General features: G+C 46.0%; 1 protein-coding gene across 21 annotated transcripts; it reads left to right on the plus strand.

The window, feature by feature from the left end:
* The first annotated feature begins 337 nt into the window (after positions 1 to 337).
* LOC120310168 (general transcription factor II-I repeat domain-containing protein 2-like) lies at positions 338 to 26,455 on the plus strand. 21 transcript variants are annotated; one of them, XM_039348276.1, is made up of 19 exons: positions 3,670 to 3,690; positions 4,660 to 4,861; positions 4,950 to 5,575; positions 6,629 to 6,725; positions 6,840 to 6,907; positions 14,885 to 15,014; positions 16,393 to 16,492; positions 17,796 to 17,882; positions 18,168 to 18,254; positions 18,526 to 18,612; positions 19,553 to 19,639; positions 19,873 to 19,959; positions 20,202 to 20,288; positions 21,721 to 21,807; positions 22,047 to 22,133; positions 22,335 to 22,421; positions 22,943 to 23,029; positions 24,181 to 26,132; positions 26,221 to 26,455. In XM_039348276.1, the coding sequence occupies exons 3-19, from the start codon at positions 5,060 to 5,062 to the stop codon at positions 26,247 to 26,249; spliced, it is 3,762 nt and encodes a 1,253-aa protein (XP_039204210.1). In that variant the 5' UTR covers positions 3,670 to 3,690; positions 4,660 to 4,861; positions 4,950 to 5,059; the 3' UTR covers positions 26,250 to 26,455. The 21 variants fall into 21 exon arrangements, with proteins under 21 accessions (XP_039204208.1, XP_039204212.1, XP_039204211.1 ...); XM_039348274.1 differs by lacking the exons at positions 3,670 to 3,690; positions 4,660 to 4,861 and adding an exon at positions 338 to 400; XM_039348275.1 differs by lacking the exon at positions 4,660 to 4,861 and having other exon boundaries at positions 3,566 to 3,690.
* Positions 26,456 to 26,919: the final 464 nt, after the last annotated feature.

Raw genomic sequence — 26,919 nt, forward strand, 5'->3', positions numbered from 1 at the left:
CGCATGTGGCTCTTTGAGCCTTCCCCTGCGGCTCCCAGCCTCCTCCACCATTTGCAGAGAGACAGAGACAGAGAGAGGCACTTGCGCTTCCCTTCTCTCTCTCTCTCTCTCTCTCTCTCTCTCTCTCTGTGTGTGTGTGTGTAAAAAAGGGTGGCCTCACTGCTGTTCTCCAAGCTGACAAGCTTATTGGGCGGGGCTTCTCCTTTGCTGTGTCTCTGCAGGAAGCAGGAAGCAGCAGAAAGCTGAAATCAGCAGCTCTCTCTTTCTCTCCCTCTGTCACACACACTCACACTGAGGGGGAAAGAGGACTGACAGACCAAGGGCAGGAGAGAGCCAGCCCAATAAGAATGTGTGTCAGCTTGTCGGAGAACAGCAGAACAGCGTGAAGCCAGCTTGCCAGGTAAGCAGAAGATCGGAGAGAGGGGGAGGGGGGAGAGAGGAAACATAGAGAGAGGAAGAGAGAGACGGAGAGGGAGAGGGGGGGAGAGAAGGAGAGAGAGAGAGAGAGAGAGAAAGAAAGAGAGGGAGAGAGAGGGAGAGAGGGGGGGGGGATGAAACTGATGCACAGCACCCTCTATTTCTTAATTAAACTCTTCAATCAAGCCTCCCCATCCGGCTCTCTGTGAGAAACAAGGAACGGTTGCTGGAATTGGGTATGTCTAGTTTAACGAAGAGAAGGACAAGGGGGGACATGATAGCTGTGTTCCAAAATCTCAGGGGCTGCCCCAAAGAAGAGGGAGTCAAGCTATTCTCCAAAGCGCCTGAAGGCAGGACAAGAAGCAATGGATGGAAACTAACCAAGGAGAAAAGCAACCTAGAACTAAGGAGAAACTTCCGGTCTTGCCTCCAGAAGCATTGAATGCTCCAACACTGGAAGTTTTTAAGAAGAGACTGGACAGCCATTTGTCTGAAATAGTATAGGGTTTCCTGCCTGAGCAGGGGGTTGGACTTGATGACCTCCAAGGTCCCTTCCAAATCTGTTATTTTGTTATTGTTGTTGTTATATAAATACAGAAGAATGCATATACCCACATATATTATATGACACGAGTCCAGGAAAATTATTTGTACCTTACCGTACAAGCTCAGATTTTGATAGCCACCCTCTTGATGATTCAGGATGAAGGCATTTAATTCAAAATGGCGCACTGGCTTGCTTTCCATTTAGTGTTCTGTAGTGGCTGAAAGTACCAGCTAGAAATCAGGAGACCACATGTTTGAGTTCTGCCTTAGGCACATCAGGTAGGTGACCTTGGGCTGGACTCTCAATCAGCTCTGGCAAACCACTCCCAAAAAGTGTGGCCAAGACGAACTAAATAATAATAATAATAGCAGTAGTAGTAAAGTTGGAAGGGACCTTGGAGGTCATCTAGTCCAACCCCCTGCTCAGGCAGGAAACCCTACACCATTTCGGACAAATGGCTGTCCAGTCTCTTCTTAAAAACTTCCAGTGTTGGAGCATTTACTGCTTCTGGAGGCAGGCTGTTCCACTGATTAATTGTTCTCACTGTCAGGAAGTTTCTCCTTAGTTCTAGGTTGCTTCTCTCCTTGATTAGTTTCCACCCATTGCTTCTTGTCCTGCCTTCAGGTGCTTTGGAAAATAGCTTGACTTCCCTCTTCTTTATGGCAGCCCCTGAGATATTGGAATACTGCTATCATGTCCCCCCTTGTCCTTCTCTTCGTTAAACTAGACATACCCAATTCTAGCAACCGTTCCTTATATGTTTTAGCCTCCAGTCCCCTAATCATCTTTGTTGCTCTTCTCTGTACTCTTTCTAGAGTCTCAGCATCTTTTTTACATCATGGTGACTAAAACTAGATGCAGTATTCCAAGTGTGGCCTTCCCAAGGCATTGTAGAGTGGTATTAATACTTCACGTGATCTTGAATGAACTTGAATCTTTCTAGGTTCTATACTCACTAGGAATCAAAACTGACTTGGAAGTTCATTTGAGAGAGAAAAAAAAGGCTGCCTTACAAATAAGTCACATATAGGAGAGATACGAGCACTGAATTCCCTTTACCAGGTTAGGTTTTTATCTCGGACAAATCTACCAGGAGAGACGGAGAGGGAGAGAGAGGGGGGGGGAGAGAGGGAGAGAGAGAGGGAGAAAAAGAAAGAGAGGGAGAGAGAGGGGGAGAGAGAGGGGGAGAGAGAGGGGGGGAAACTGAGGCACAGCACCCTCTATTTCATTGTTTCTCAACCTTGACAATTTTAAGGCATGTGGACTTCAACTCCCAGAATTCCACAGCCAGCACTGCTGGCTGTGGAATTCTGGGAGTTGAAGTCCACATGCCTTAAAATTGTCAAGGTTGAGAAACACTGCGGTCTATTTCTTTTTAATTAAACTCTTCAATCAAGCCTCCCCCTCCGGCTCTCTGTGAGAAACAAGGAACGGTTGCTTGAATTGGGTATGTCCAGTTTAACAAATGTCAGCTTGTCGGAGAACAGCAGAACAGCGTGAAGCCAGCTTGACAGATAAGCAGAAGATCGGAGAGAGGGGAAGGGAGGAGAAAAGAAAGATAGATAAAGGAAGAGATGGAGATGGAGAGGGAGAGAGAGAGGGGGAGAGAGGGAGAGAGAAAAAGAGAGAGGGGGGGGAAACTGATTCACAGCACCCTCTATTTCTTTTTAATTAAACTCTTCAATCAAACCTCCCCTCTGGCTCTCTGTGAGAAACAAGGAACGGTTGCTGGAATTGAGTATGTGTAGTTTAACAAAGAGAAGGAGGAGGGGGGACATGATAGCAGTCTTCCAATGTCTCAGGGGCTGCCCCAAAGAAGAGGGAGTCAAGCTATTCTCCAAAGCTTCTGAAGGCAGGACAAGAAGCAACGGATGGAAACTAATCAAAGAGAGAAGCAACCTGGAACTAAGTAGAAACTTCCTGACAGTTAGAACAATTAACCAGTGGAACAATCTGCCACTGGAAGCTCCAACACCAGAAGTTTTTAAGAAGAGACTGGACAGCCATTTGTCTGAAATGGTATAGGGTTTTCTGCCTGAGCAGGGGGTTGGACTAGATGACCTCCAAGGTCCCTTCCAACTATTATTATTATTAATAATAATAATACAGTTGGAAGGGACCTCGGAGGTCATCTAGTCCAACTTGCTAGGGGCTCAGGCAGGAAACCCTATACCATTTGGGACAAATGGCTGTCCAGTCTCTTCTTAAAAACTTCCAGTGTTGGAGCATTCACCACTTCTGGAGGCAGGTTGTTCCACTGGTTAATTGTTCTCCCTGCCAGGAAGTTTCTCCTTAGTTCTAGGTTGCTTTTAGGGAAGGAGGAAGTAAGGAGAACCCCTTCTGGAGAGGCTGACCCAGAGGCCTAACTCGACTGTTTTAACGGGAACTCTCAGACAGGCAACCAATGACAGGGGCCTTGCCTCCTACTCCCATGCCCATCATCCCTGCCCTCCCCCTCCCCCTCCCCCCTCCCCCTCAGGTGCGCTCTTCTTTCACGCCTTCCCGGAATCCTGGCACTTTGCACAGACCCCTCCAGGGGGCGCGCTCTGCCAAGAGAAGGGAACGCCAGGAGCTTCCCCATTGGGTCACTGGAGGGCGACCGTCACAGCTGGCTTTCCAGAGCAGGCGAGGCGTCATAAACGCCTGCCGCTCTGGGACGCCGTACTCGCTCTCCTTAACCCCTGGAGCTCCGCGGGAGGCGAAGAGGCTGCGGGAGCGTCTCGCGGGTAAGAGATTCGCACGTGTCTTGGGGAGGGGGATATTCCCGTGCAAAAGGAGACGGAGGAGGGGGAGACCCGTGCACGGCCCTCCTCCGGGTGCAATCCCGGGTCCCATGTTCCCCAGCTGCCTTCTCCATGCGGGTGTGGGGGAGAAGCGGAGCTCCAGAGTAGCAGCAGCAGCAGCAGAACCGGGGATCCCAGGAAGGCGGCGAGGATCCGGGTGTCCCTTCCCGCCCCGTATCCGGGGAAGAAGAGCCCGAGTGGGGGAAGACGAGGGTCGGTCTAGCAGGAGAGGAGAGAAGCCAGGCGAAGAGGCAGGGTTGTGTGAACCTGCCTGCGTGTCAGAGGGAGACACGGATCTCCAAAGGCCACCCAGAAGAAGGGAAAGGGGGCATCCCCAGCCAGGGTTGTTTCCTGCCATGTCATTGGATGTGAACTGATGTTTCATGGTTTGTTCACCTGTTTGGGGTCTGGCAGGTTGTGTGAACCCTGCTTGGAGGTGAATGTAGATCAACATTTTTAAAAGGGGAAACTTTCCTTGTAAGGAAAAATAGTGTGGGAAGTCAGCCTCCCCCCCCCCCAGAGAAGGAAATATTGAAAGGGCAGAACAATATATTTTCTCAAAGGATCTTAAAGAGACAGAAAAGCATGCCCAGTTTTTCTTAAAGTCTGCTTCCCCCAAGTAGAAACCACCTCTATACAAATGCAGATGTAACCATCAGGAATGTTGGAGCTAGGAGATTAGGAAGACAAAGACCTAACACCTGCCTACCCCACCTGAGACAGGACATGGTAGGATTAATTCACAAAGGCCAAAGGGCACACCCAAACTCAGGTCAGAATACATGACACAAGAAATAGCCTCAAAACAGGAACAGGAAATAACTCCAAACAAAAGGCTGGGGGCGGGCGTAATAAAAAACCTACTCCCTACATGTGCTAAGTCCTTTTTTCCCTCACTTCTCTTGCTGCCAGAACCATCTTCCTGTCTGTCTCTCCTCTCCAATAAACTACAACCTTCTTCCCAAAGCAGTTGCCATGTTTATTCCCAGTTTGGATGAACCACAGTGAAGACCTTTCTTCCAACAATAGTGTACCACACAAATGCGCACATCTACACACAAAAAGAGGACTTATCTGCTCGAGGACACTGGAATCCTATACCAGTTTTGGAAAAGTATTTATTTCCACGGGAATGAGTCTTGTTCAATGGTTAAAATTCTGCACTTTCTCATTCTTGGAATTTATTTTCTTTTCTATCTCAGATACACAAAGGGGAAACCATTTGTACCTGTTTGCGTACAAAATTATTTCTTGGGGAGCGAGTTCTAAACGGTCATCTGTGGTCCTGGTGGCTACGGGATCGGTCCTATGAATGAAAAAGCGTTTGGAAATGGTCTTTGTGAATGAAAAGGCATTTGAAGATCCACAAGATTCCTTGGACCCATTTGGAATTGTATTACAAGACGGAGACAGAATGGAGACACAACTTTTAGCAAATGAAGCAACTGGAAAAGGCCCTCCAGTTATTCAGCCTGGCAGCTGTGGGCATAGCTGGACAAGAACTGGGCAAGATATCCTGGAGGAGGAAACCATGGTCTGCTCAAATGTTCAGCCCTGGATCTTCAGGAGAGTCCAACATCAGAAGGCTCCCCAAAGACTTTGCAGCCGACTCCACAACTTTTGTTGGCGATGGTTGAGACCAGAAAAGCATACTAAAGCCCAGATGATGGACCTGGTTGTTCTGGAGCAGTTCCTGGCCCGTCTGTCCCCAGAAATGGAGAGCTGGGTGCTGGAGTGTGGAGCAGAAACCAGCTCCCAGGCGGTGGCCCTGGTTGAAAGCTTGCTTCTGAGCCAGGCGGAGGAGAAGAAAGAACAAGTCGACTTGCAGGTGAGAGATCTTCATCTGAGGACTCCAGTAGGGAATAAAAGAATGGGGTTGAGTTCTTCATCCTTCCATTCTAGACATCTCTGGCACTCATAGTATATAGAGGTCCTTCACACTAATTCTGGTAGGACATTGTTCCATTATGCATTGTAGGAATTAAATTGGGGACAGCTGTTCCTTTGATTACCATCTCCTTCATGATGCTGGGAACTCTGAAACTGTGTTCAGAGAACAAGAATCCACTTCATGTTGTGTTATGTCTCTTGTTGGGGGCAGCAGGCTGACTTTGTAAACCGCTTAGAGAGGGCTGGTGTTGTTCGTCCATCGATTTTCGATGAAGACCTTGACAGCTTGTGGGTTGTGGGCCATCAACGATGTGTCCGTAGGTGGCTAATAAGACCAATGTTAGCACGGAATGTTCTGCCACATACTGAACAAAGAAATGTAGACACTGTTAGTTCACTCATTTGCGGAGTGCTCGCTTTTCTTGTGCCAAGATTGTCCTTCTGTGTTCATATGTCTGGCAACCCTGGTACACCAAGGTGCGCCATGTCGGTCGATCATGCGCCAGAAGTTCCCAAGAGATGGTGTTAATATCCAGGGACTTAAGAGAAGCTTTCAACGTGTCTTTGTATCGCTTCTTTTGTCCCCCGTGCGATCGCTTTCCTTGAGACAGCTCACCATAGAAGAGCTGTTTAGGGATGCGATGATCTGGCATCCTTACAACATGGCCTGCCCAGCACATCTGGGCTTTCATCAACAGAGTGTAAACTGATGATAGGCCTGCTCTGGAGAGGACATCTGTGTCTGGTGTCTTATCCTGCCACCGGATCCTCAGAATTCTACGAAGGCAGGTCATGTGGAAGTAGTTCAGTTGTCTAACGTGCCTCCCGTACACTGTCCAGGTCTCACTAGCATACAATAGGGTAGTTAGCACTGCTGCCTGGTAAACTTTAAGCTTGGTAGCAAGGGCTGGTAAAGCACTGTGAAATGGTATATAAGTCTAAGCGCTATTGCTATTAATTCCACTTCTTTTCTCCTGCCTCCTATTTCAAGTCCTTCACTGGGGAGGTCAGAGATCTATCAAATCCCTCTCAGATGCTGCTTTTCAGGAGGATCTCTCAGGAAGACCCAAGTCAAGATACATCAGGAGGTAATTGAAGACTTTTCTATTCCACAGTGAGGTCCCAGCTGTCTCCTCTTCTTTATGTATCCTATTATCCCTATTACTTTAATCATGTATTTTAAAATTCTGTATCCCTTACAGGAAAGAGTCAAGTGAAGTTGTCTGCTCTTTATGATGGAGATGAAATCGTGATTAAACTTCCAACTCAAGTAAGAGGGGAAAATTAATTTATTAGGTTTACGTTTTCCCTTTTTTTTTCCAGGAAATGAAGCTGATGTTCAAAGCATTTTCTCCTTACAGTTGTTCTTCTTTTTTGGGGTTGGGTTATTTTTGTGTTCCTGAGCAACTGGACAGGGGAATAGAAGACTCAAGTTGCTATCAGTCAGCTTAGTTTTCTTTGAAGTCACTTGGATCCCGTGGTTTGTAATTTCCACCATTATCAGGAAATATTTTTAAAGGCCTGCTCTTCACTCTTCTTCTGGTTATTCTTCCTGGCATTAGTATAATAATAATAATAATAATAATAATAATAATAATAATAATAATAATACAAGCATCTGCAACATAACACCCCACGCTTAACAATTGTCGATAAGAAAGACAAAAAAGTCTGGATAGTGGACGTGGCAGTGCCTGGAGACAGCAGAATAGACGAGAAAGAACTGGAGAAGATAACAAAATACAAAGACCTACAAATAGAAATAGAAAGACTGTGGCAAAAGCAAGCAAGGGTAGTACCAATAGTCATAGGCTCCTTGGGTGCAATCCCAAAACAACTGGAGCACCACTTGAACACCATTGGCATTTACAAATTCGCTATTAGTCAATTGCAAAAGGCGGCCTTATTAGGAACTGCTTCCATCCTGCGACGATATCTGTAATACCATCAAACATCCACATCTGCCTATCCCAGGTCCTGGGTAAGGACTCGATAGGTAGACAAAATGCCAAATCCAGTCTGAACATCTGGCTGACTGTGTGATGATCCATCATAATAATAATAAAGTTGGTCATCTAGTCCAGTGGTTCTTAACCTCTTTGAATGAATCGCCCCCTTGAGCCAATGAGGAAATTGTCATTGCCCCCCTCCCCCAACATAACCTCTCAATCACAACATAGGAAATAATTCTTCAATTTATGCAAACACTTGTTTTGTTTTCTTTAAATTTGTCATTGGGACATATCGATGCAAATAATTTATTTCCAGGTTTTTTTCCCATATCTCAACTGTGTGAAAAATTTTGGTGCCACCCGTCACTTTATTCCCAAACTTCGTGATAACATGTATTTCATTATTATCTTATTTATTCAAGACACTTAAATGTAATGACCACTGAAAACAAAATTCAACTGCAAGAAAGTGAAATGCCCGAAAAGAAAAACAGGAACATTTAATGATTGAATGACAAGTGAAATTTAAGACGCAAAAAGAAATATAAACATGCCCACCCAGTAGGCTTCACCCACCCTGGCTGCACCCACCCGCCCCCTTGAGGCAACTGCAATGCTGATGCAGCCCTCAATGAAATTGAGTTTGACACCCCTGCTCTAGAAAGAGTGCAGAGAAGAGCAACAAAGATGATTAGGGAACTGGAGGCTAAAACATATAAGGAACAGTTGCTGGAATTGGGTATGTCTAGTTTAATGAAGAGAAGGACGAGAGGGATCCCTTCCAACTTTATCATCATCATCAATCATCATCATCATTATTATTGAAAAAATATTATTATTATTAATAATAATAGTAATAATAATAGTAAAGTTGGAAGGAACCTTGGAGGTCATCTAGTCCAACCCCCTGCTCAGGCAGGAAACCCTACACCATTTTGGACAACTGGCTGTCCAGTCTCTTCTTAAAAACTTCCAGTGTTGGAGCATTTACTGCTTCTGGAGGCAGGCTGTTCCACTGGTTAATTGTTCTCACTGTCAGGAAGTTTCTCCGTAGTTCTAGGTTGCTTCTCTCCTTGATTAGTTTCCACCCGTTGCTTCTTGTCCTGCCTTCAGGTGCTTTGGAAAATAGCTTGATTCCCTCTTCTTTATGGCAGCCCCTGAGATATTGGAATACTGCTATCATGTCCCCCCTTGTCCTTCTCTTCGTTAAACTAGAGTCATACCCAATTCTAGCAACCGTTCCTTATATGTTTTAGACTCCAATCCCCTAATCATCTTTGTTGCTCTTCTCTGTACTCTTTCTAGAGTCTCAACATCTTTTTTACATCGTGGTGACCAAAACTGGATGCAGTATTCCAAGTGTGGCCTTACCAAGGCATTGTAGAGTGGTATTAATACTTCACGTGATCTTGATTCTATCCCTCTGTTAATGCAGCCTAGCACTGTGTTGGCCTTTTTGGCAGCTGCAGCACACTGCTGGCTCATGTTTAGGTGATTGTCTACTAGGACTCCGAGGTCCCTCTCACAGTTACTACTATTGAGCATGATGCCACCTATGCTGTACTTGTGCATTTGGTTTTTCTTGCCTAAATGTAGAACCTTGCTTTTTTCACCACTGAATTTCATTTTGTTAGATAGCGCCCAATGTTCAAGTCTGTCCAGATCCTTCTGTATCTTAACCCTGTCTTCTGGAGTGTTGGCTATTCCTGCCAGCTTGATGTCATCTGCAAATTTGATGAGTTCCCCATCTATCCCTTCATCCAAATCGTTGATGAAGATGTTGAAGAGCACTGGGCCCAGAACAGAGCCCTGGGGCATCCCACTACACACTTCCCTCCATATAGATGCAGTTCCATTGAAGACCACTCGCTGAGTACGGCCAGTCAGCCAGCTATGGATCCATTTGGTGGTGATTCTGTCTACCCCACATTTTTCTATCTTATCAAGTAGTAGGTTGTGATCTACTTTATCAAATGCCTTACTGAAGTCCAAGTAAATTATGTCCACAGCATTCCTCTGATCCACTAATTTTGTCACTTGGTCAAAGAATGCAATAAGATTTTTTTAACGTACTGGCCATGTAGTGCTTTGTCTTCCCATGCCTCTATTCTGTTCTTCATTTGGTCTTTCTTGTAGGCCAGTTTTTTTTTATTATTGATCATCGCACAGTCAGCCAGATGTTCAGACTGGATTTGGCATTTTGTCTACCTATCGAGTCCTTACCCAGGACCTGGGATAGGCAGATGTGGATGTTTGATGGTATTACAGATATCGTCGCAGGATGAAAGCAGTTCCTAGTAAGGCCGCCTTTTGCAATTGACTAATAGCGAATTTGTCAATGCCAATGGTGTTCAAGTGGTGCTCCAGTTGTTATGGGATTGCACCCAAACCGCCGATGACTATTGGTACTACCCTTGCTTGCTTTTGCCACAGTCTTTCTATTTCTATTTGTAGGTCTTTGTATTTTGTTATCTTCTCCAGTTCTTTCTCGTCTCTTCTGCTGTCTCCAGGCACTGCCACGTCCACTATCCAGACTTTTTTGTCTTTCTTATCGACAATTGTTAAGTCTGGGGTGTTATGTTGCAGGTGCTTGTCTGTTTGAATTCTGAAGTCCCAGAGCAGTTTAATTTTATCATTTTCTATGACTTTCTCTATTTTATGATCCCACCAGTTTTTGCTTACAGGCAAATGATATTTTTTGCAGATCTTCCAATGCACCATTGTTGCTACTTTGTCATGCCGCTGCTTGTAATCAGTCTGTGCAATCTTCTTGCAACAGCTTACCAAGTGGTCCACTGTTTCTTCAGCTTCTTTGCATAGGCGGCACTTACTGTCTGTTGCTGTCTTCTCAATTTTGACTTTATATGCATTTGTCCTTAAGGCTTGGTCTTGTGCAGCCAGAATTAGTCCCTCGGTCTCTTTCTTCAATTTTCCTGCTCTTAGCCATTGCCAGGTCTTGTTATTATCTGCTTTCCCAGCTATTTTTTTAATGTATTGGCCATGTAGTGCTTTGTCTTCCCATGCCTCTATTCTGTTCTTCATTTGGTCTTTCTTGTAGGCCAGTTTGGTCTCTCCAGTAGTCAGTAAGCCTTCCTGATATACTAATTTCAGTGCATCTTCATCATTGTTCTTCAGATATTCTTCCAAAGCCATTTTTTCTTCTTCAACCATCTGATGTACTTGTAGCATTCCACGCCCACCTATTTGCCTTGGTAGATAAAGTCTATCAATGTCACTGCGTGGATGAAGGGCATGATTCATTGTCATTATTTTTCTGGTCTTCCTATCCATTGCTTTTAGTTCTGCTTGAGTCCAGTCCACTATTCCAGCTGTGTATCTAATGACTGGAATTGCCCAGGTGTTGATTGCCTTTATGGTATTTCCTCCATTGAGTTTGGACTTTAAGATCTTCTTCACTCTCTTGATGTATTCACCTCTAATCTTTTTCTTGACTTCAGTGTGCTTGATGTTGTCAGCTTGAAGGATACCCAAGTATTTGTAGTACTCTTCCTCATCCAGACTCTTAATGTTATTTTCGTGGGGCATCTTGATTCCTTCAGTTTTCACTATTTTTCCTTGTTTGATAGTAAGTGTGGCACATTTGTCCAAGCCAAACTCCATTACAATATCTTGGCTATATATACGGACAGTGTTGAGCAGCGATTCTATTTCAGATGATGTTTTTCCATACAGCTTCAGATCATCCATGTAAAGGAGGTGGGATAGTCTGGCAGATGTTTTTGATGTTTGATAGCCATGTCCTGAGTTATTCAGTATTGTTGACAGAGGAAACAGTGCAATAACAAATAGTAATGGTGATAATGAATCTCCTTGAAATATTCCTCTCTTGATATTAACCTCTCCCAGCCTCTCACCATTGATCTGCAACTGTGTCTTCCATTGTGCCATCGATCTTTGCACAAATTTTCTGATGTTTCTACTGACTCCTGTTATTTCTAAGCACTTGATTATCCAGTCATGTGGCAGAGAGTCAAATGCCTTTTTGTAGTCAATCCATGCCACATTCAGGTTGGTCTTCCTTTCTTGCAGTTTTCCAAGATCATTTTGTCTATTAGGAGTTGATCTTTTGTTCCTCTGCTATTGGGGCGGTTTCCTTTCTGCTCAGGTGGAAAGAGATTGTTTTCAACTAGATGCTGTTGTACTGCATCAGCTATCACACCAGTTAGTAATTTGAAAGTTGTTGGTAAGCAGGTAATTGGCCTGTAGTTACCTGGTGTTGCCCCTTTTGCTGGATTTTTCATTATTAGGTAGGTTTTCCCAGTTGTTAGCCACTTTTCAATTTCTCCTCCTTGTAGTATATTGTTGAACTGCTTGGCAGTGAGTGGGTGTATAACAGTTAGATGTTTCAACCAAAACCCATGCAGTTCATCTTCACCTGGTGCATTTCATCTTCACCAAATTTTTGATTTTCCTTGCTCTTTTTTTACCATTTTTGTTTATTATTATTGTTGTTGTTGTTGTTGTTGTTGTTGTCGTCATCATCATCATCATCATCTGTAGCTTGGGTGCAGGATGAGGGCGGTGTGTTCTCCGAGCTTGTAGGTTGGTTTCCGAACGTTTCGTTACCAGGCTAGGTAGGACTAGGTAACCTCTTCAGCAGAATTCAGGGGATGTCAGTATCAGTGTTCTTTTGTTTATAGGGGCTCCAGGTGTAGGTGTGTCAAGTGGGAGTCTTATGACGGGATAGGTATAAGGCAGTGGTTCTTAACCTTTCTAATGCCGTGACCCCATAATACAGTTCCCCATGTTGTGGTGACCCCCAAGTGGGTGTGGCCACCAATAAGAGGGAGTAGGACAGCTAGGGAAAAGGGAACAAAATGGTGGACAGCATGGTTTGGTGACCCCCATGAAATGGTCGTTCGACCCCAAATGGGGTCCCGACCCACAGGTTGAGAACCACTGGTATAAGGCATAATGGAGAGGCTTGTGATGGACCTTATGATAAGGTGGTTCTGTCAGGTCAAGGTTATTGGGAGGTGAACTGGTGGGAGATGGCATCATGAGACCCCTCACTTGACACCCACACCTGAAACCCTTAAAACAGAAGAACACTGATACTGACATCCCCTGAACTCTGCTGAAGAGTTTACCTAGTCCTACCTAGCCTGGTAACGAAACGTTCAGAAACCAACCCACAAGCTCGGAGAACGAACTTTCACCCTCCTAGGATTGTTTCTTATGGGGACATCATAAGCCTTTTGCTGAAATGCTAGAAAGAATCTCCTCCTCTCATTTCCTTCCGCAAACAGGGAAAGGATTGGGGTCAGTGATAGTTAGGGATTCTAAGGCCCATCTGCAAGTTGATTCTCTCCAGATCATGGGAGTCTTTTGATAATGGATAGATGAATGGATGGCTGGATAGATAGATAGATAGATAGATAGATAGATAGATAGATAGATAGATAGATAGATAGATAGATATAGAAGCGAGGTTACTTTCATTGAATGGCACTGAAAGTCTTGCAGAATCAATCAAATTGATAAAATCTGCCCAAAATTATTTTTTCAGTCAAAGGTTGTTGGCTCCTTCTATGTTCTCACATAACCCTGGAATCCTATCAAGCACAGACATTTACAATGGGGCAAAAAAGTATTTAGTCAGCCACCAATTGTGCAAGTTCTCCCACTTAAAAAGATGAGAGAGGCCTGTAATTGTCGTCATAGGTAGACCTCAACTATGAGAGACAAAATGAGAAAACAAATCCAGACAATCACATTGTCTGATTTGGAAAGAATTTATTTGCAAATTATGGTGGAAAATAAGTATGTGGTCAATATCAAAAGTTCATCTCAATACTTTGTTATATATCCTTTGTTGGCAATGACAGAGGTCAAACGTTTTCTGTAAGTCTTCACAAGGTTGGCACACACTGTTGCTGGTATGTTGGCCCATTCCTCCATGCAGATCTCCTCTACAGCAGTGATGTTTTGGGGCTGTCGCTGGGCAACACGGACTTTCAACTCCCTCCAAAGGTTTTCTATGGGGTTGAGATCTGGAGACTGGCTAGGCCACTCCAGGACCTTGAAATGCTTCTTACGAAGCCACTCCTTCATTGCCCGGGTGGTATGTTTGGGATCATTGTCATGCTGAAAGACCCAGACACGTTTCATCTTCAATGCCCTTGCTGATGGAAGGAGGTTTGCACTCAAAATCTCACAATACATGGCCCCATTCATTCCTTCCTTTACACGGATCAGTCGTCCTGGTCTCTTTGCAGAAAAACAGCCCCAAAGCATGATGTTGCCACCCCCATGCTTCACAGTAGGTATGGTGTTCTTTGGATACAACTCAGCATTCTCTTTCCTCCAAACATGACGAGTTGTGTTTCTACCAAACAGTTCTACTTTGGTTTCATCTGACCATAGGACATTCTCCCAATCCTCTTTTGGATCATCCAAATGCTCTCTAGCAAACTTCAGACGGGCCTGGACATGTACTGGCTTAAGCAGGGGGACACATCTGGCACTGCAGGATCTGAGTCCCTGGCGGTGTAGTGTGTTACTGATGGTTGCCTTTCTTACATTGGTCCTAGCTCTCTGCAGGTCATTCACTAGGTCCCCCCCATGTGGTTCTGGGATTCTTGCTCACCGTTCTTGTGATCATGTTGACCCCACGTGGTGAGATCTTGCGTGGAGCCCCAGATCGAGGGAGATTATCAGTGGTCTTGTATGTCTTCCATTTTCTAATTATTGCTCCCATAGTTGATTTCTTCACACCAAGCTGCTTGCCTATTGCAGATTCAGTCTTCCCAGCCTGGTGCAGGTCTACAATTTTGTTTCTGGTGTCCTTCGACAGCTCTTTGGTTTTCACCATAGTGGAGTTTGGAGTGTGACTGTTTGAGGTTGTGGACAGGTGTCTTTTATACTGATAACAAGTTCAAACAGGTGCCATTAATACAGGTAATGAGTGGAGGACAGAGGAGCCTCTTAAAGAAGAAGTTACAGGTCTGTGAGAGCCAGAAATCTTGCTTGTTTGTAGGTGACCACATACTTATTTTCCACCATAATTTGCAAATAAATTCTTTCCAAATCAGGCAATGTGATTGTCTGGATTTGTTTTCTCATTTTGTCTCTCATAGTTGAGGTCTACCTATGATGACAATTACAGGCCTCTCATTTTTTTAAGTGGGAGAACTTGCACAATTGGTGGCTGACTAAATACTTTTTTGCTCCACTGTAAATTAGTACATGTCTTTGCTTTGGGAAGTTGGGAACAATAAAACAGCTCTTACAAATCCTTCTGGGCTTGTTCTGTTCTCTTTTTCCTTGTTCAGGAGGATCTCGCGGCTTTCAAGGAGGTAGCTGTGTATTTCTCCGAGGAGGAGTGGTCTCAGCTGGATCCTGACCAAAAAGCGCTGCATTGGGAAGTCATGCTGGAAAATTATAGGAACGTGACCTCTCTGGGTAAGAGTGTGCTACTCACCAGAGAGTTTGGGAAGACATCCTTTAATTAGATGCCATCGGCTGTTTCTTATTTTAAAAAAATCCCCATCCAAATGTCATCTCCTGGGGGGGGGGAGAAGGATTAGGTCAATGTGTTGATGCTTTGATACATCTTTTGTTATTTCTCATCTACCGAATTTTTCCATTTCCGTTTCAAGAGTGACAAACTAACTCCTTGCCTTGAGGAGATGCTCAGTTCCATCACACTGACTCCAGCTTTTTGGTCCCAGATGCTTTCCCATCTGTGCTAGGATTGTCACTGATACAGGCTCTTGGATTAATGACTAAATCGATTTACTGTTTTTTGAGGTTTCTAGTGGAATCGGCTGCCGTCCAATAAACGCTAGGTTTTCTCCCAATATCTCTTTGAATGCTTCCCTGTTTGTTCCTTAATTGAGAGCAGATTCTGCTTGAGATTTCAATATGTTCAGATAATTCTGAGCAAAAAAAGATGCTTTAGATACTAATCATGTCCATACTATGCCACTTGTAAGTATGCCACTGTGCAATAAACCCTTCTTGAGGGGGATGGGCAATCTTGAAACATGAAAAGTAAACAAATTAAAAAACAACAACAGTGTTATCGAGTTTGGGTAATGAAATGTCTGCAAGAAAACAACCAGGCACAGAGAACACCAAAGGATACCTCAGTGGAACAACCTGCCTCCAGAACAGTGGTTCTCAACCTGTGGGTTGAGACCCCATTTGGGGTCAAACGACCATTTCACAGGGGTCGCCAAACAACGCAGTCTGCCATTTTTCCCCCTTTTCCTTAGCTGTACTACTCCCTTTTATTCTATTGGCTTTTGAAAGCCAATAGAATAGACTCTCTTGAATAGAGTCTAATTCTATTGGCTTTCAAAAGCCAATAGGAATTGTCCAGGCTGTCTCTGCCCTGCTGAGCCCGCCAAAAGTCCCATTCTGCAAACGGTGCTGCACCAGTTGAGTAGTCCTCGACTTACGACCAGTTGAGTAGTCCTCGACTTACGACCGGTTGGGGTCACGGCATTAAAAAGGTTGAGAACCACTGCTCCAGAAGCTGTGAATGCTCCAACAGTGGAAGTTTTTAAGAAGAGACTGGAAGCAATTTGTCCGAAATGATATAGGGTTTCCTGCCTGGGCAGGGGGTTGGACTAGATAACCTCCAAGGTCCCTTCCAACATCATCATTATCATCATTATTATTATTATTTCAACCCTGATCTATAAATATTCTCCTTTATTGATAGAGAAATTGGAATTTGGCAAATTTTGGGAAGGAAATTCTTAATACTTTCTGTAGTTTGATTTTTTTTTTTGCCTAACATTGTTATGAGTTCGATTTCTCTTTTCCTTTGAAGGTAATAATGGGGAGGAGAATCAAGATAGCAGGGAACCATTCCAAGTGATCAGTCGTGGAGACAGAACAGAAAAGCTGGCAAATCAGATGGAAGTAAAAAGGCATGAGAAAAATAAGTTGAATAATTGGAATCGTGAAAGCTCATTTTCCGTTTATGCTCCAGTACACGGGTCGGCAACCCCCGGCTCTGGAGACCATGCGGCTCTTTCAGCCTTCTACTGCGGCTTCCAGTCTTCCTCCACCATTTGCAGTCCCACAAAAAAGAAAAAGGTGGGACTAAAAAAGTTCAATCAATCAATTCCAACTTCTCACGAAAAAAAAAAAATATCTCGCAAAGTTGGAATTGATTGATTGAACTTCTTTTGTTTATGGGACTGTCCACAAACTTCTTTTCTTCTTGGGACTGCATGTGGCAGCGGCCGAGGAAGAGACGGAGGCCTGCTGGAAAGAAGATGCGTGCGTCAGATGGGGCGTGCGGGGAGCGGGGGGGTTTCTGCCAACAAATGGAGCTGGGGAAACGGGCTGGGTGGGGGGACCTGCCAGTGCCACTGCCATGATCCCCCCTCCACAGCCACCCAGCCACCATCGCCGATATTCTCACCTGGCCTCTCGTCTTCCACACTCAAATTGGCTGCTAGCGGTTTGGATGGCTCTGCTCCGTCCGAGTTGAAGAAAGCTGCTTTCTGCTGGCCTCCGCTTTCTTCATCTCAGATGGAGCGGAGCCACGCAAGCCGCTAGCAGCCGATTTGAGTGTGGGAGAAGAGCGTTTCCTCAGGAACCACCCGAAGCTCCGCAGCTGGAAGAGCTTCAGCCGAGGCTGCTTTAGGAAGGTGTCTCCAGCCTCGAAACTGCTTAGCACCTTAGCACTGAAGGAAAGGGCAGCTCTTTATAGCCGCCGCATGCTCTGGCCCCAGGGAGCGCCTTTTATGCACGAGGCGCTCGCCTCATTCACGCCCTGGAGCGCGAGGAAGGCAGCCAGAAGCAGTGGTGGAGGCGCCTTCCTACTTGATAAGGCTGATGCAAGGTAAAGGCGCTCTAGGTTCAATTCCGGCCATTCCCTTCCCACCTGGACCGCTCCTCCAATCAGTTACTCGGGCACGGTAGCCCCCTCCTCTTCAAGAAGCCTCATCCAATTCTATGCAGGGGAATCTGGCGAAAGGGGAGCACAATGAGGAGCGTAAGGGAGAAGCGAGTGGGATATGGTAGGAGAGGCGGGGCCTATTCATTTGACAGTGTGAGAGGGAGGGAAAGAAAGAGAGAGAGAGAGCATGTGAACTGCAACAGAGGCTGGTCTGTTCCCAACCCAAATGGTGAAGCATCAGTTTGGTTTCCAGACGTCTTTCCAGAGCCCTGGGAAAAGCATGTAAAGCAAACTGTTGTCCTTTTACTTTTCTTGTTTCCTAGGAACGGTCAGACAGTTATTGAGACAGGCGAGTGGCAGCCACCCCCTATTAAAAGAGAAGAAGAATTGGAAGTTGATAGATTTTCCCAGTAAGTGGTTTGCTGGGAGGGAGGGAGGGAGGGAGGGAGGGAGGGAGGGAGGGAGGGAGAGAGAGGGAGGGAGGGAGAGAGAGAGAGAGAGAGAGAGGGAGGGGAGGGAGAGAGGGAGGGAGAAAGAGAGGGAAAGAGAGGGAGGGAGCATGTGAACTGTAACAGAGGCTGGTCTCTTCCCAACCCAAATGGTGAAGCATCAGTTTGGTTTCCAGACGTCTTTCCAGAGCCCTGGGAAAAGCATGTAAAGCAAACTGTTGTCCTTTTACTTTTCTTGTTTCCTAGGAACGGTCAGACAGTTATTGAGACAGGCGAGTGGCAGCCACCCCCTATTAAAAGAGAAGAAGAATTGGAAGTTGATAGATTTTCCCAGTAAGTGGTTTGCTGGGAGGGAGGGAGGGAGGGAGAGAGAGGGAGGGAGGGAGAGAGAGAGAGAGAGAGAGAGAGAGAGAGGGAGGGGAGGGAGAGAGGGAGGGAGAAAGAGAGGGAAAGAGAGGGAGGGAGCATGTGAACTGTAACAGAGGCTGGTCTCTTCCCAACCAAACGGTGAAGCATCAATTTGGTTTCCAGACGTCTTTCCAGAGCCCTGGGGAAAGCATGTAATGCAAACTGTTGTGGTCCTTTTACTGTTCTTGTTTCCTAGGAATGGTCAGACAGTTATTGAGACAGGCGAGTGGCAGCCACCCCCTTTTAAAAGAGAAGAAGAATTGGAAGTTGATAGATTTTCCCAGTAAGTGGTTTGCTGGGAGGCAGAGGGAGGGAGAGAGAAAGGAAGGGAGAGAGAGGGAGGGAGGGAGGGAGAGAGGGAGGGAGTCTGGTCTCTTCCCAACCCAAATGGTGAAGCATCAATTTGGTTTCCAGACGTCTTTCCAGCGACCTAGGAAAAGCATGTAAAGCAGACATGTGAAATACAAGGCCAGGGGGCCGGATGCAGCCCGCGAAGTGGTTGCATGTGGCTCGCAAAGCCATCCTGGCAACAGTGAGGGAATGGCCCCCTTTGCCTTGGCCCTAGCCCAGGTCGGCGGGAGCCAATGTACAAGTTTGTGGTGGCCATCTATGCTGAAATACATTCAGTCTTAGCTGCACAAGGCTGTCTGCAAACAGTGAGGAATCAGCCCCTGCCCCATCGGCCCTACCTCTTGGGTGCATGCTGGGGAGGTGTCACTCTTTGTGAGGAATGAAGAAATGCACCATCGCCTGGAAGTGGCCAGCAAATGGCCCTCACCTATTTCACCTATCTGGCTTGATGGGCTCCGGGGAAGGGGTTTCGGCAGGCAGCAGGGTGCTCTCCTCACAGCGCTGAGAGGCTAAGCTGGGCAGCGCGAATCCAAAAAGAAGTGCAATGCTGCCTAGACCCCAGTCTGCCTAGTTTCAGCAGGCAGCAAGGTGCAAAGCTGACGAGCTTCACACCGCCTGCTCAACCTCTTGGCGCTGTGAGGAGAGCGCCTCACTGGCTGCCTTGACATGAACGATATAGAGCTGGCCATGCCCACCCAGTAGGCCACACTCACTCCATCCACACCCACCCAGTGGGCCGCACCCAGCCTGGCCACACCCACCCAGCCCCCCAAGGGCAACCGCAATGCTGATGCGGCCCTCAGTGAAATTGAGTTTGACACCGCTGATGTAAAGCAAACTGTTGTGGTCCTTTTACTTTTCTTGTTTCCTAGGAACGGTCAGAGAGCTATTGAGACAGGCGAGTGGCAGCCCCCCCCTATTAAAAGAGAAGAAGAATTGGAAGTTGATAGATTTTCCCAGTAAGTGGTTTCCTGGGAGGGAGAGGGAGGGAGAGAGAGAGGGGGGGAGGGAGGGAGAGGGAGGGAGAAAGAGAAGGAGAGAGAGGGAGGGAGCATGTGAACTGCAACAGAGGCTGGTCTCTTCCCAACCCAAATGGTGAAGCATCAATTTGGTTTCCAGACGTCTTTCCAGCGCCCTAGGAAAAGCATGTAATACAAACTGTTGTGGTCCTTTTACTGTTCTTGTTTTCTAGGAACGGTCAGAGAGTTATTGAGACAGGCGAGTGGCAGCCACCCCCTTTTAAAAGAGAAGAAGAATTGGAAGTTGATAGATTTTCCCAGTAAGTCGTTTGCTGGGAGGCAGAGGGAGGGAGGGAGAGAGAGAGGGAGGGAGGGAGAGAGAGAGAGGGAGGGAGGGAAGGGAGGGAGAGGGAGGGAGGGAGCATGTGAACTACAACAGAGGCTGGTCTCTTCCCAACCCAAATGGTGAAGGATCAGTTTGGTTTCCAGACGTCTTTCCAGTACCCTGGGAAAAGAATGTAAAGCAAACTGTTGTGGTCTTTTTACTGTTCTTGTTTCCTAGGTATGGTCAGAGAGTTATTGAGACAGGCGAGTGGCAGCCACCCCCTTTTAAAAGAGAAGAAGAATTGGAAGTTGAAAGATTTTTCCAGTAAGTGGTTTGCTGGGAGGGAGAGGGAGAGAGAGGGAGAAAGGAAGAGGGGGGGAAGAGAGAGGGAGAGAGCCTGTGAACTGCAGCAGAGGCTGGTCTCTTCCCAACCCAAATGGTGAAGCATCAGTTTGGTTTCCAGATGTCTTTCCAGAGCCCTGGGAAAAGCATGTAAAGTAGACGTGTCAAACACAAGGCCTGGGGGCCAGATGCGGCCCGTTTGTGATGTCACGCCTCCTCTGGAAAGCCAGCCGTGACTTTCGCCTTCCAGTGACCCAATGGGGAAGCTCCTGGTGTTGCCTTCCTTTGGCAGAGGGAGCCCCCTGGAGGATCCTGCATGCAATGCAGCTGCTCATGCCCTGAGTGGGAGAAAGGGACCATTTTCCATGGAGGGAGGAACAGGAAGAAGGAAGCTGTTGTCGCCGCCCCTCCTTTCCAGAAATAAATCCAGTATCTTCTCAGTCCAGTTGCTTTGGACAACTTTTGAATGTATCCTTCCTTTTAAAGTTCAGAATAATGTAGAGCTGGAAGGGATCTTGGAGGTCTTCTAGTCCAGCCCCTTGCTCAAGCAGGAGACTTTATACCAGACATGTCAAACACAAGGCCCGGGGGCCGGATGCGGCCCGCGATGTGGTTTCATGTGGCCTGCGAAGCCATCCTGGAAACTGAGGGAACGGCCCCTGCTGCCTTGGCCCTGGCCGAGGCCAGCCAGGAGCCAATGTACAATTTTGTGGTGACCACCTAGGCTGAAACGTATTCAGTCTTAGCTCCACAAGGCCATCTGGAAACAGTGAGGAACCAGACCCTGCTGCATCGGCCCACCCCCTGGGTGTATGCTGGGAGGTGCCACCCTTTGTGAGGAATGAAGAAATATACCATCGCTTGAAAGTGGCCAGCAAATGGCCCTCACCACTTCACATATCTAGCTTGATGGGCTCTGGGGCAGGGTTTTTGGCAGGCAGCAGGGTGCTCTCCTCATAGTGCTGAGAGGCTGAGCTGGGCGTCGGAAATCCAAAAAGAAGCGCGACGCCACCCAGCTCCCAGCCTGCCGGGTTTCAGCAGGCAGCAGGGTGCTAAACTCACAGTGCCAAGAGCTGAGCTGGGTAGTGGGAATCTAATAAGGTGCAATGCTGCCTAGCCCCCAGTCTGCCCAGTTTCAGCAGGCAGCAAGGTGCAAAGCTGACGAGCTTCCCACTGCCTGGCTCAACCTCTTGGCACTGTGAGGAGAGCACCTCACTGCCTGCCTTGATGTGAACGATATAGAGCTGGCCATGCCCACCCAGTAGGCCACACCCACCCAGTGGGCCGCACCCACCCTGGCCACATCCACCCGGCCCCCCAAGGGCAACCGCAATGCTGATGCGGCCCTCAGTGAAATTGAGTTTGACACCGCTGATGTAAAGCAAACTGTTGTGGTCCTTTTCTTGTTTCCCAGGAACGGTCAGAGAGCTATTGAGACAGGCGAGTGGCAGCCACCCCCTTTTAAAAGAGAAGAAGAATGGGAAGTTGATAGATTTTCCCAGTAAGTAGTTTGCTGGGAGGGAGAGGGAGGGGGAGAGAGAGGGGGAGGGAGGGAGGGAGAGGGAGGGAGGGAGAAAGAGAAGGAGAGAGAGGGAGGGAGCATGTGAACTGCAACAGAGGCTGGTCTCTTCCCAACCCAAATGGTGAAGCATCAAATTGGTTTCCAGACGTCTTCCCAGCGCCCTGGGGAAAGCATGTAATGCAAACTGTTGTGGTCCTTTTACTGTTCTTGTTTCCTAGGAACGGTCAGAGAGTTATTGAGACAGGCGAGTGGCAGCCACCCCCTTTTAAAAGAGAAGAAGAATTGGAAGTTGATAGATTTTCCCAGTAAGTGGTTTGCTGGGAGGCAGAGGGAGGGAGGGAGAGAGAGAGGGAGGGAGGGAGGGAGCATGTGAACTGCAACAGAGGCTGGTCTCTTCCCAACCCAAATGGTGAAGCATCAATTTGGTTTCCAGACGTCTTCCCAGCGCCCTGGGGAAAGCATGTAATGCAAACTGTTGTGGTCCTTTTACTGTTCTTGTTTCCTAGGAACGGTCAGAGAGTTATTGAGACAGGCGAGTGGCAGCCACCCCCTATTAAAAGAGAAGAAGAATTGGAAGTTGATAGATTTTCCCAGTAAGTGGTTTGCTGAGAGGGAGGGAGAAAGAGAGAGAGTGAGAGGGGGAGAGAGAGAGCATGTGAATTGCAACAGAGGCTGGTCTTTTCCCGAACCCAAATGGTGAAGCATCACTTTGGTTTCCAGAGGTCTTTCCAGAGCCCTGGGATGCATCTTTTTGTGACATCTTTATTTGCCTTGAGTAGTTCTTTTATTTAATTGGCCATGCAAATTTAATGCAAGAATTATGTGTATGGAAATCATTATTGTAAGAATTAGACAGCAGCTCAAGAGGCAATCATCCTGCCTGGTGTGTCGTGTGGAAGGGCTCTATCAACTCTACGTTGGATATTGTCATCTTCTCAACATTAATTGGGCTGCTCTAGTCTCATGAGCTTCCAAACCCAATTTAAGGGACGCTGCAAAGCCACAGCCAGGTGGACAGGCATACTCTGGAATATATTGAAATTAATTTTTAAAAGATTGGGGGGGGGAAGCATGTAATGGAAACTGTTGTCCTTTTACTTTTTTTGTTTCCTAGGATCTGTGAGACAGTTATTGAGATAGGCGAGTGGCAGCCACCCCCTTCTAAAAGACAAAAAGGATTGGAAGTTGTTAGATTTTCCCAGTAAGTGGTTTGCTGGGAGGGAGAGGGAGAGAGGGAGGGGGGTGGAGAGAGAGAGAGAGAGAGAGAGAGAGAGAGAGAGAGAGAGAGAGAGAGAGAGAGAGAATATGAATATACTAGACTTTTAGTAAAGAACGTTTAATGAAATATTTTGATTTTTTTTTAATTAAGAGATGAGGTATAGGGATAATTATGCTGTATTTAAAGATGGTAGATAAGCTACTAAAATTGTTTTTACCTTTTGGGATGAAGGAGAAGGGTTCCTCCCCCCTTTCTCCTATCCATTTCTTTTTTTCTCTGCAATTTTTTTTCTTTTCTATTTTTCTATTTGTAGTTTTTATGGTTTGCACCAGCTTTTACTCTTTTCATTTATAATCCTTAATACAAATATTTGAAAAACAGAGAACATTTAATGAGAGAGAGACAGAGACAGAGAGATGGAGACAAAAGTGAGATAGAGAATAACCTGCTATAATCATGAACGAAAGGTTATGACAGCTCAGATTGGATAACATGCTCCTCTCTATGAGTGTGGATCGTTGTGAGTCCTCTGGCTTTCAGAGAGTGATGAAGTGGGTAGAGATGCCAAGAGAGTGACTGGAGGAAAAGGAGTGCATCTGATCAAGCACAATTAAAGTTCTTAAACTTTTCTTTGTGATATTGATAAAGGCGGTGAAACATTTTTATGTCCATATTAAATTCATGAAGAGCTGGCTGGCTGGGAAGGAATCATGGTTGAAGAAAGTGGAGGCGCAGCAGCGGGATTGCTCTCAAACAATAAGAGCCGGGTGCGCTGCTCACTCGTGTGCGCCCGCCTTATTGAGAGCAATCCTGCTGCACCTTGAATGGGGAGAAACAGCTTTACTGCTGCTGCTCGGCCATGCCTGGGCTGTGCCCTGCCGCTGCCTCCCAAACTCCACCTTCACCACTGGGTAAAGCAGCGGCGGAGCGTGCCGTCCTGGGTGGGAAGCAGCAGTGGCAGTGTAGCGCTATGTCAGGGTTGGGGGGGAAGTAGTGGCGCTGGGGTACTCCGTGCAGGGGGGAGGAATTCTGCAGGGAACTGGTTGTTAAATTATTTGATTCCCAGTACTGGTCACAATTGCCAATGTGCAACACCCGCTGGCATGAGATTTATTGTGCTTTTCGACCCCCAGTAGGCCAACCATGGATAAATCATACAAGAAAAGAAAAATTTCAGAAGAAAACAGAAAGTTTAAAGATACATGGGCAGATTCATTTGCTTTCACTACTGACAAGACTGGTTTACCAGTATGTTTAATATGTGGTAAGAAATTGGCAAACAACAAAAAGTCGAATGTTGCAAGACATTTCCAGAAGAAACACACAGCCTTTGCTGAAAAATACCCGGATGGAGATGAGAGAAAAAAAGCCATTTCGGAATTGATGCAGATGGTTGATCTGAGCAAGAATCATTTTAAGGAGTGTGTGAAGTCTGCAAATTCAACTACATATGCTAGTTTTGTGGCCGCTCAGGAAATAGTCAGGCACGGGAAGCCATTCACAGATGGAGAGTATATCAAGGAATCATTCATTAAGATTTCAGAACATCTATTCTCAGACTTCAAAAACAAGAGTGAACTTGTGCAGAAAATCAGAGATATGCCTCTCTCTGCAAAGACTGTCAAAGACAGAACCATAAAAATGTCAGAAAACATCACCAGACTGCAAATTAACGACATCAATTCAGCTGTGGCATACTCAATCGCCTGTGATGCATCCAAAGACAAAGGTGATATTGAACAAATAGCGCTGTTCTGCCGATATGTGAACTCTGTTGGGCCACAGGAAGAAATGATTGAGTTGATACCACTAAAAGGCCAAACACGGGGGGAGGACATCTGTGAGGTTGTCTTGGATTATTTAAGAGCCAATGAAATAAACACCACCCACCTGGTATCAGTGGCTACTGATGGGGCACCGAGTATGACAGGAGCGCAGAAGGGCTTTGTGGCTTTACTGCAGAAGTCGCTGGGTAGAACGCTGCTAACGTTTCACTGCATCCTGCACCAAGAGGCGTTGTGTGCTCAAACATTTCCTCCGGAATGCACAGAAGTGATGAATGTTGTCATTCAGATTGTCAATAAAATAATGGCACAAGGTTTAAATCACCGCCAGTTCTGTTTGCTACTAGAGGAGATGGAAAGCACGTATCCTGATCTCCTGCTGCACGACAAAGTCCGGTGGCTGTCCAGAGGGAAGGTACTGAAATGTTTTGTCGCGTGTCTGGAAGAGGTGAAAACTTACCTGGGCAGCAAAGGGCTCACCTTTCCTGAGCTGGAACAGCCAGAGTGGTTGGAAAAGCTACACTTCATGGTCGATATGACAGCACACCTGAACACGCTGAACACAACTCTTCAGGGTAAAGGAGGCACAGCCCTGCACATGCTTGAGGAAGTTTTGGCATTTGAGCGCAAGTTGACAGTGTTTGCCAGAGATTTACAGAGAGGTACACTGTCTCATTTCCCCTGTTTGAGAGAGTTCAAACGAGGTCACGACATGGTAAATTCAGAGTATTTGCAGTCTGCAATCATTGCAATGCAAACATCGTTTGGGAAGCGATTCTGTGAGTTCAGAGAGGAAAAAAACACGTTATCTTTCCCTATCACTCCCCTGACCATCGATCCATCTGCACTGAATATGACTGTATTTCCAGGTGTAAGTCAACCCGATCTTGAGATGGAACTGGCCGACATAGCCGACAAAGATATATGGGTGTCCAAGTTCCAACGCTTGGCAGATAATCTTGAAGATGTTGCCCGTCAGAAGGCCAGTCTTGCTCAGAATCACAAATGGAGTGATATTGAAAACCTTCCCAAACAGGACAAGCTTATATTCGAAACATGGGATACCATCCCCAACACTTACATGAACATGAAAAAATATGCATTTGGAGTCCTGTCGATCTTCGGATCCACATACCTATGTGAGCAGGTCTTCTCCAACTTGAACTATATTCAAAACAAATATTGCTCACACCTCAAAGACAACAGCTTGCAATCCTGTTTGAAGCTGAAGGTGACGTCTTACAGCCCTGATGTGCAGATGCTGTGTGCTGATGTTGAGATGCAAACATCACATCAACCAGGTAAAATAAATATTTTAATTGGCTATTATTTTGCAAATATATATTTGACATTGTTCAGTGAAATAGTCCTTTTTTAATTCGTCGACAGCTGACTGCACACTCCAGTACACGCAATAAAAGGATGACGGCACACAGAAGCAGACAGCATTTTGAGTTTGCTGCAGGCGGATAAGTTAAGTTTGCCTTTTTATTTCATAAATAGGAGGAGGACTCAAATAGACCTTGAGTATTTTATTTGAATGTAACCTTCGACCCAACGTCTTTTTTTTGGGAGTTCAAAATGTTTTTGTTGCGTGCTGAAATAAAAATTTATTTTCTTTGTAGCAGTTCATTGATTTCATAAATGCAACACACTATAGTTTTTTTTATACATAGCATAAAGGTAAAAAAATGATATATGCAGTGTTACCTTCATTTTAGATGTCAAAAGGGTTTTGTGGCTCCCAGTGTTTTCTGTGGAAACATGTGCAAACGGCTCTTTGAGTGTTTAAGGTTGCCAACCCCGGTACAGGAGATACCTTGCTCAATAACTGTGAGAGGGATCTCGGAGTCCTAGTGGACAATCACTTCAATATGAGCCAGCTGTGTGCTGCCGCTACCAAAAAAAGCCAACACAGTGCTAGGCTGCATTGAGGGATAGAATCAAGATCACTGAGGTGTTAATACCACTTTATAATGCCTTGGTAAGGCCACACTTGGAATCCTGCATCCAGTTTTAGTCACTACAATGTAAAAAAGATGTTGAGACTCTAGAAAGAGTGCAGAGAAGAGCAACAAAGATAATGAG

This window comes from Crotalus tigris, unplaced genomic scaffold (genome assembly GCF_016545835.1).
Source record: "Crotalus tigris isolate CLP2741 ecotype Arizona unplaced genomic scaffold, ASM1654583v1 scf7180000018127.1262416, whole genome shotgun sequence".
Lineage (NCBI taxonomy): Eukaryota > Metazoa > Chordata > Lepidosauria > Squamata > Viperidae > Crotalus > Crotalus tigris.

Excerpts from the sequence above, each read along its gene's own strand:
- LOC120310168 (XM_039348274.1), top strand. The coding sequence starts at position 5,060 with ATGAAAAAGCGTTTGGAAATGGTCTTTGTGAATGAAAAGGCATTTGAA. Across the intron at positions 16,493-17,795 it reads AATCAGATGGAAGTAAAAAG|GAACGGTCAGACAGTTATTG; the intron begins GCATGAGAAAAA and ends CTTGTTTCCTAG. Across the intron at positions 20,289-21,720 it reads GAAGTTGAAAGATTTTTCCA|GAACGGTCAGAGAGCTATTG; the intron begins GTAAGTGGTTTG and ends CTTGTTTCCCAG.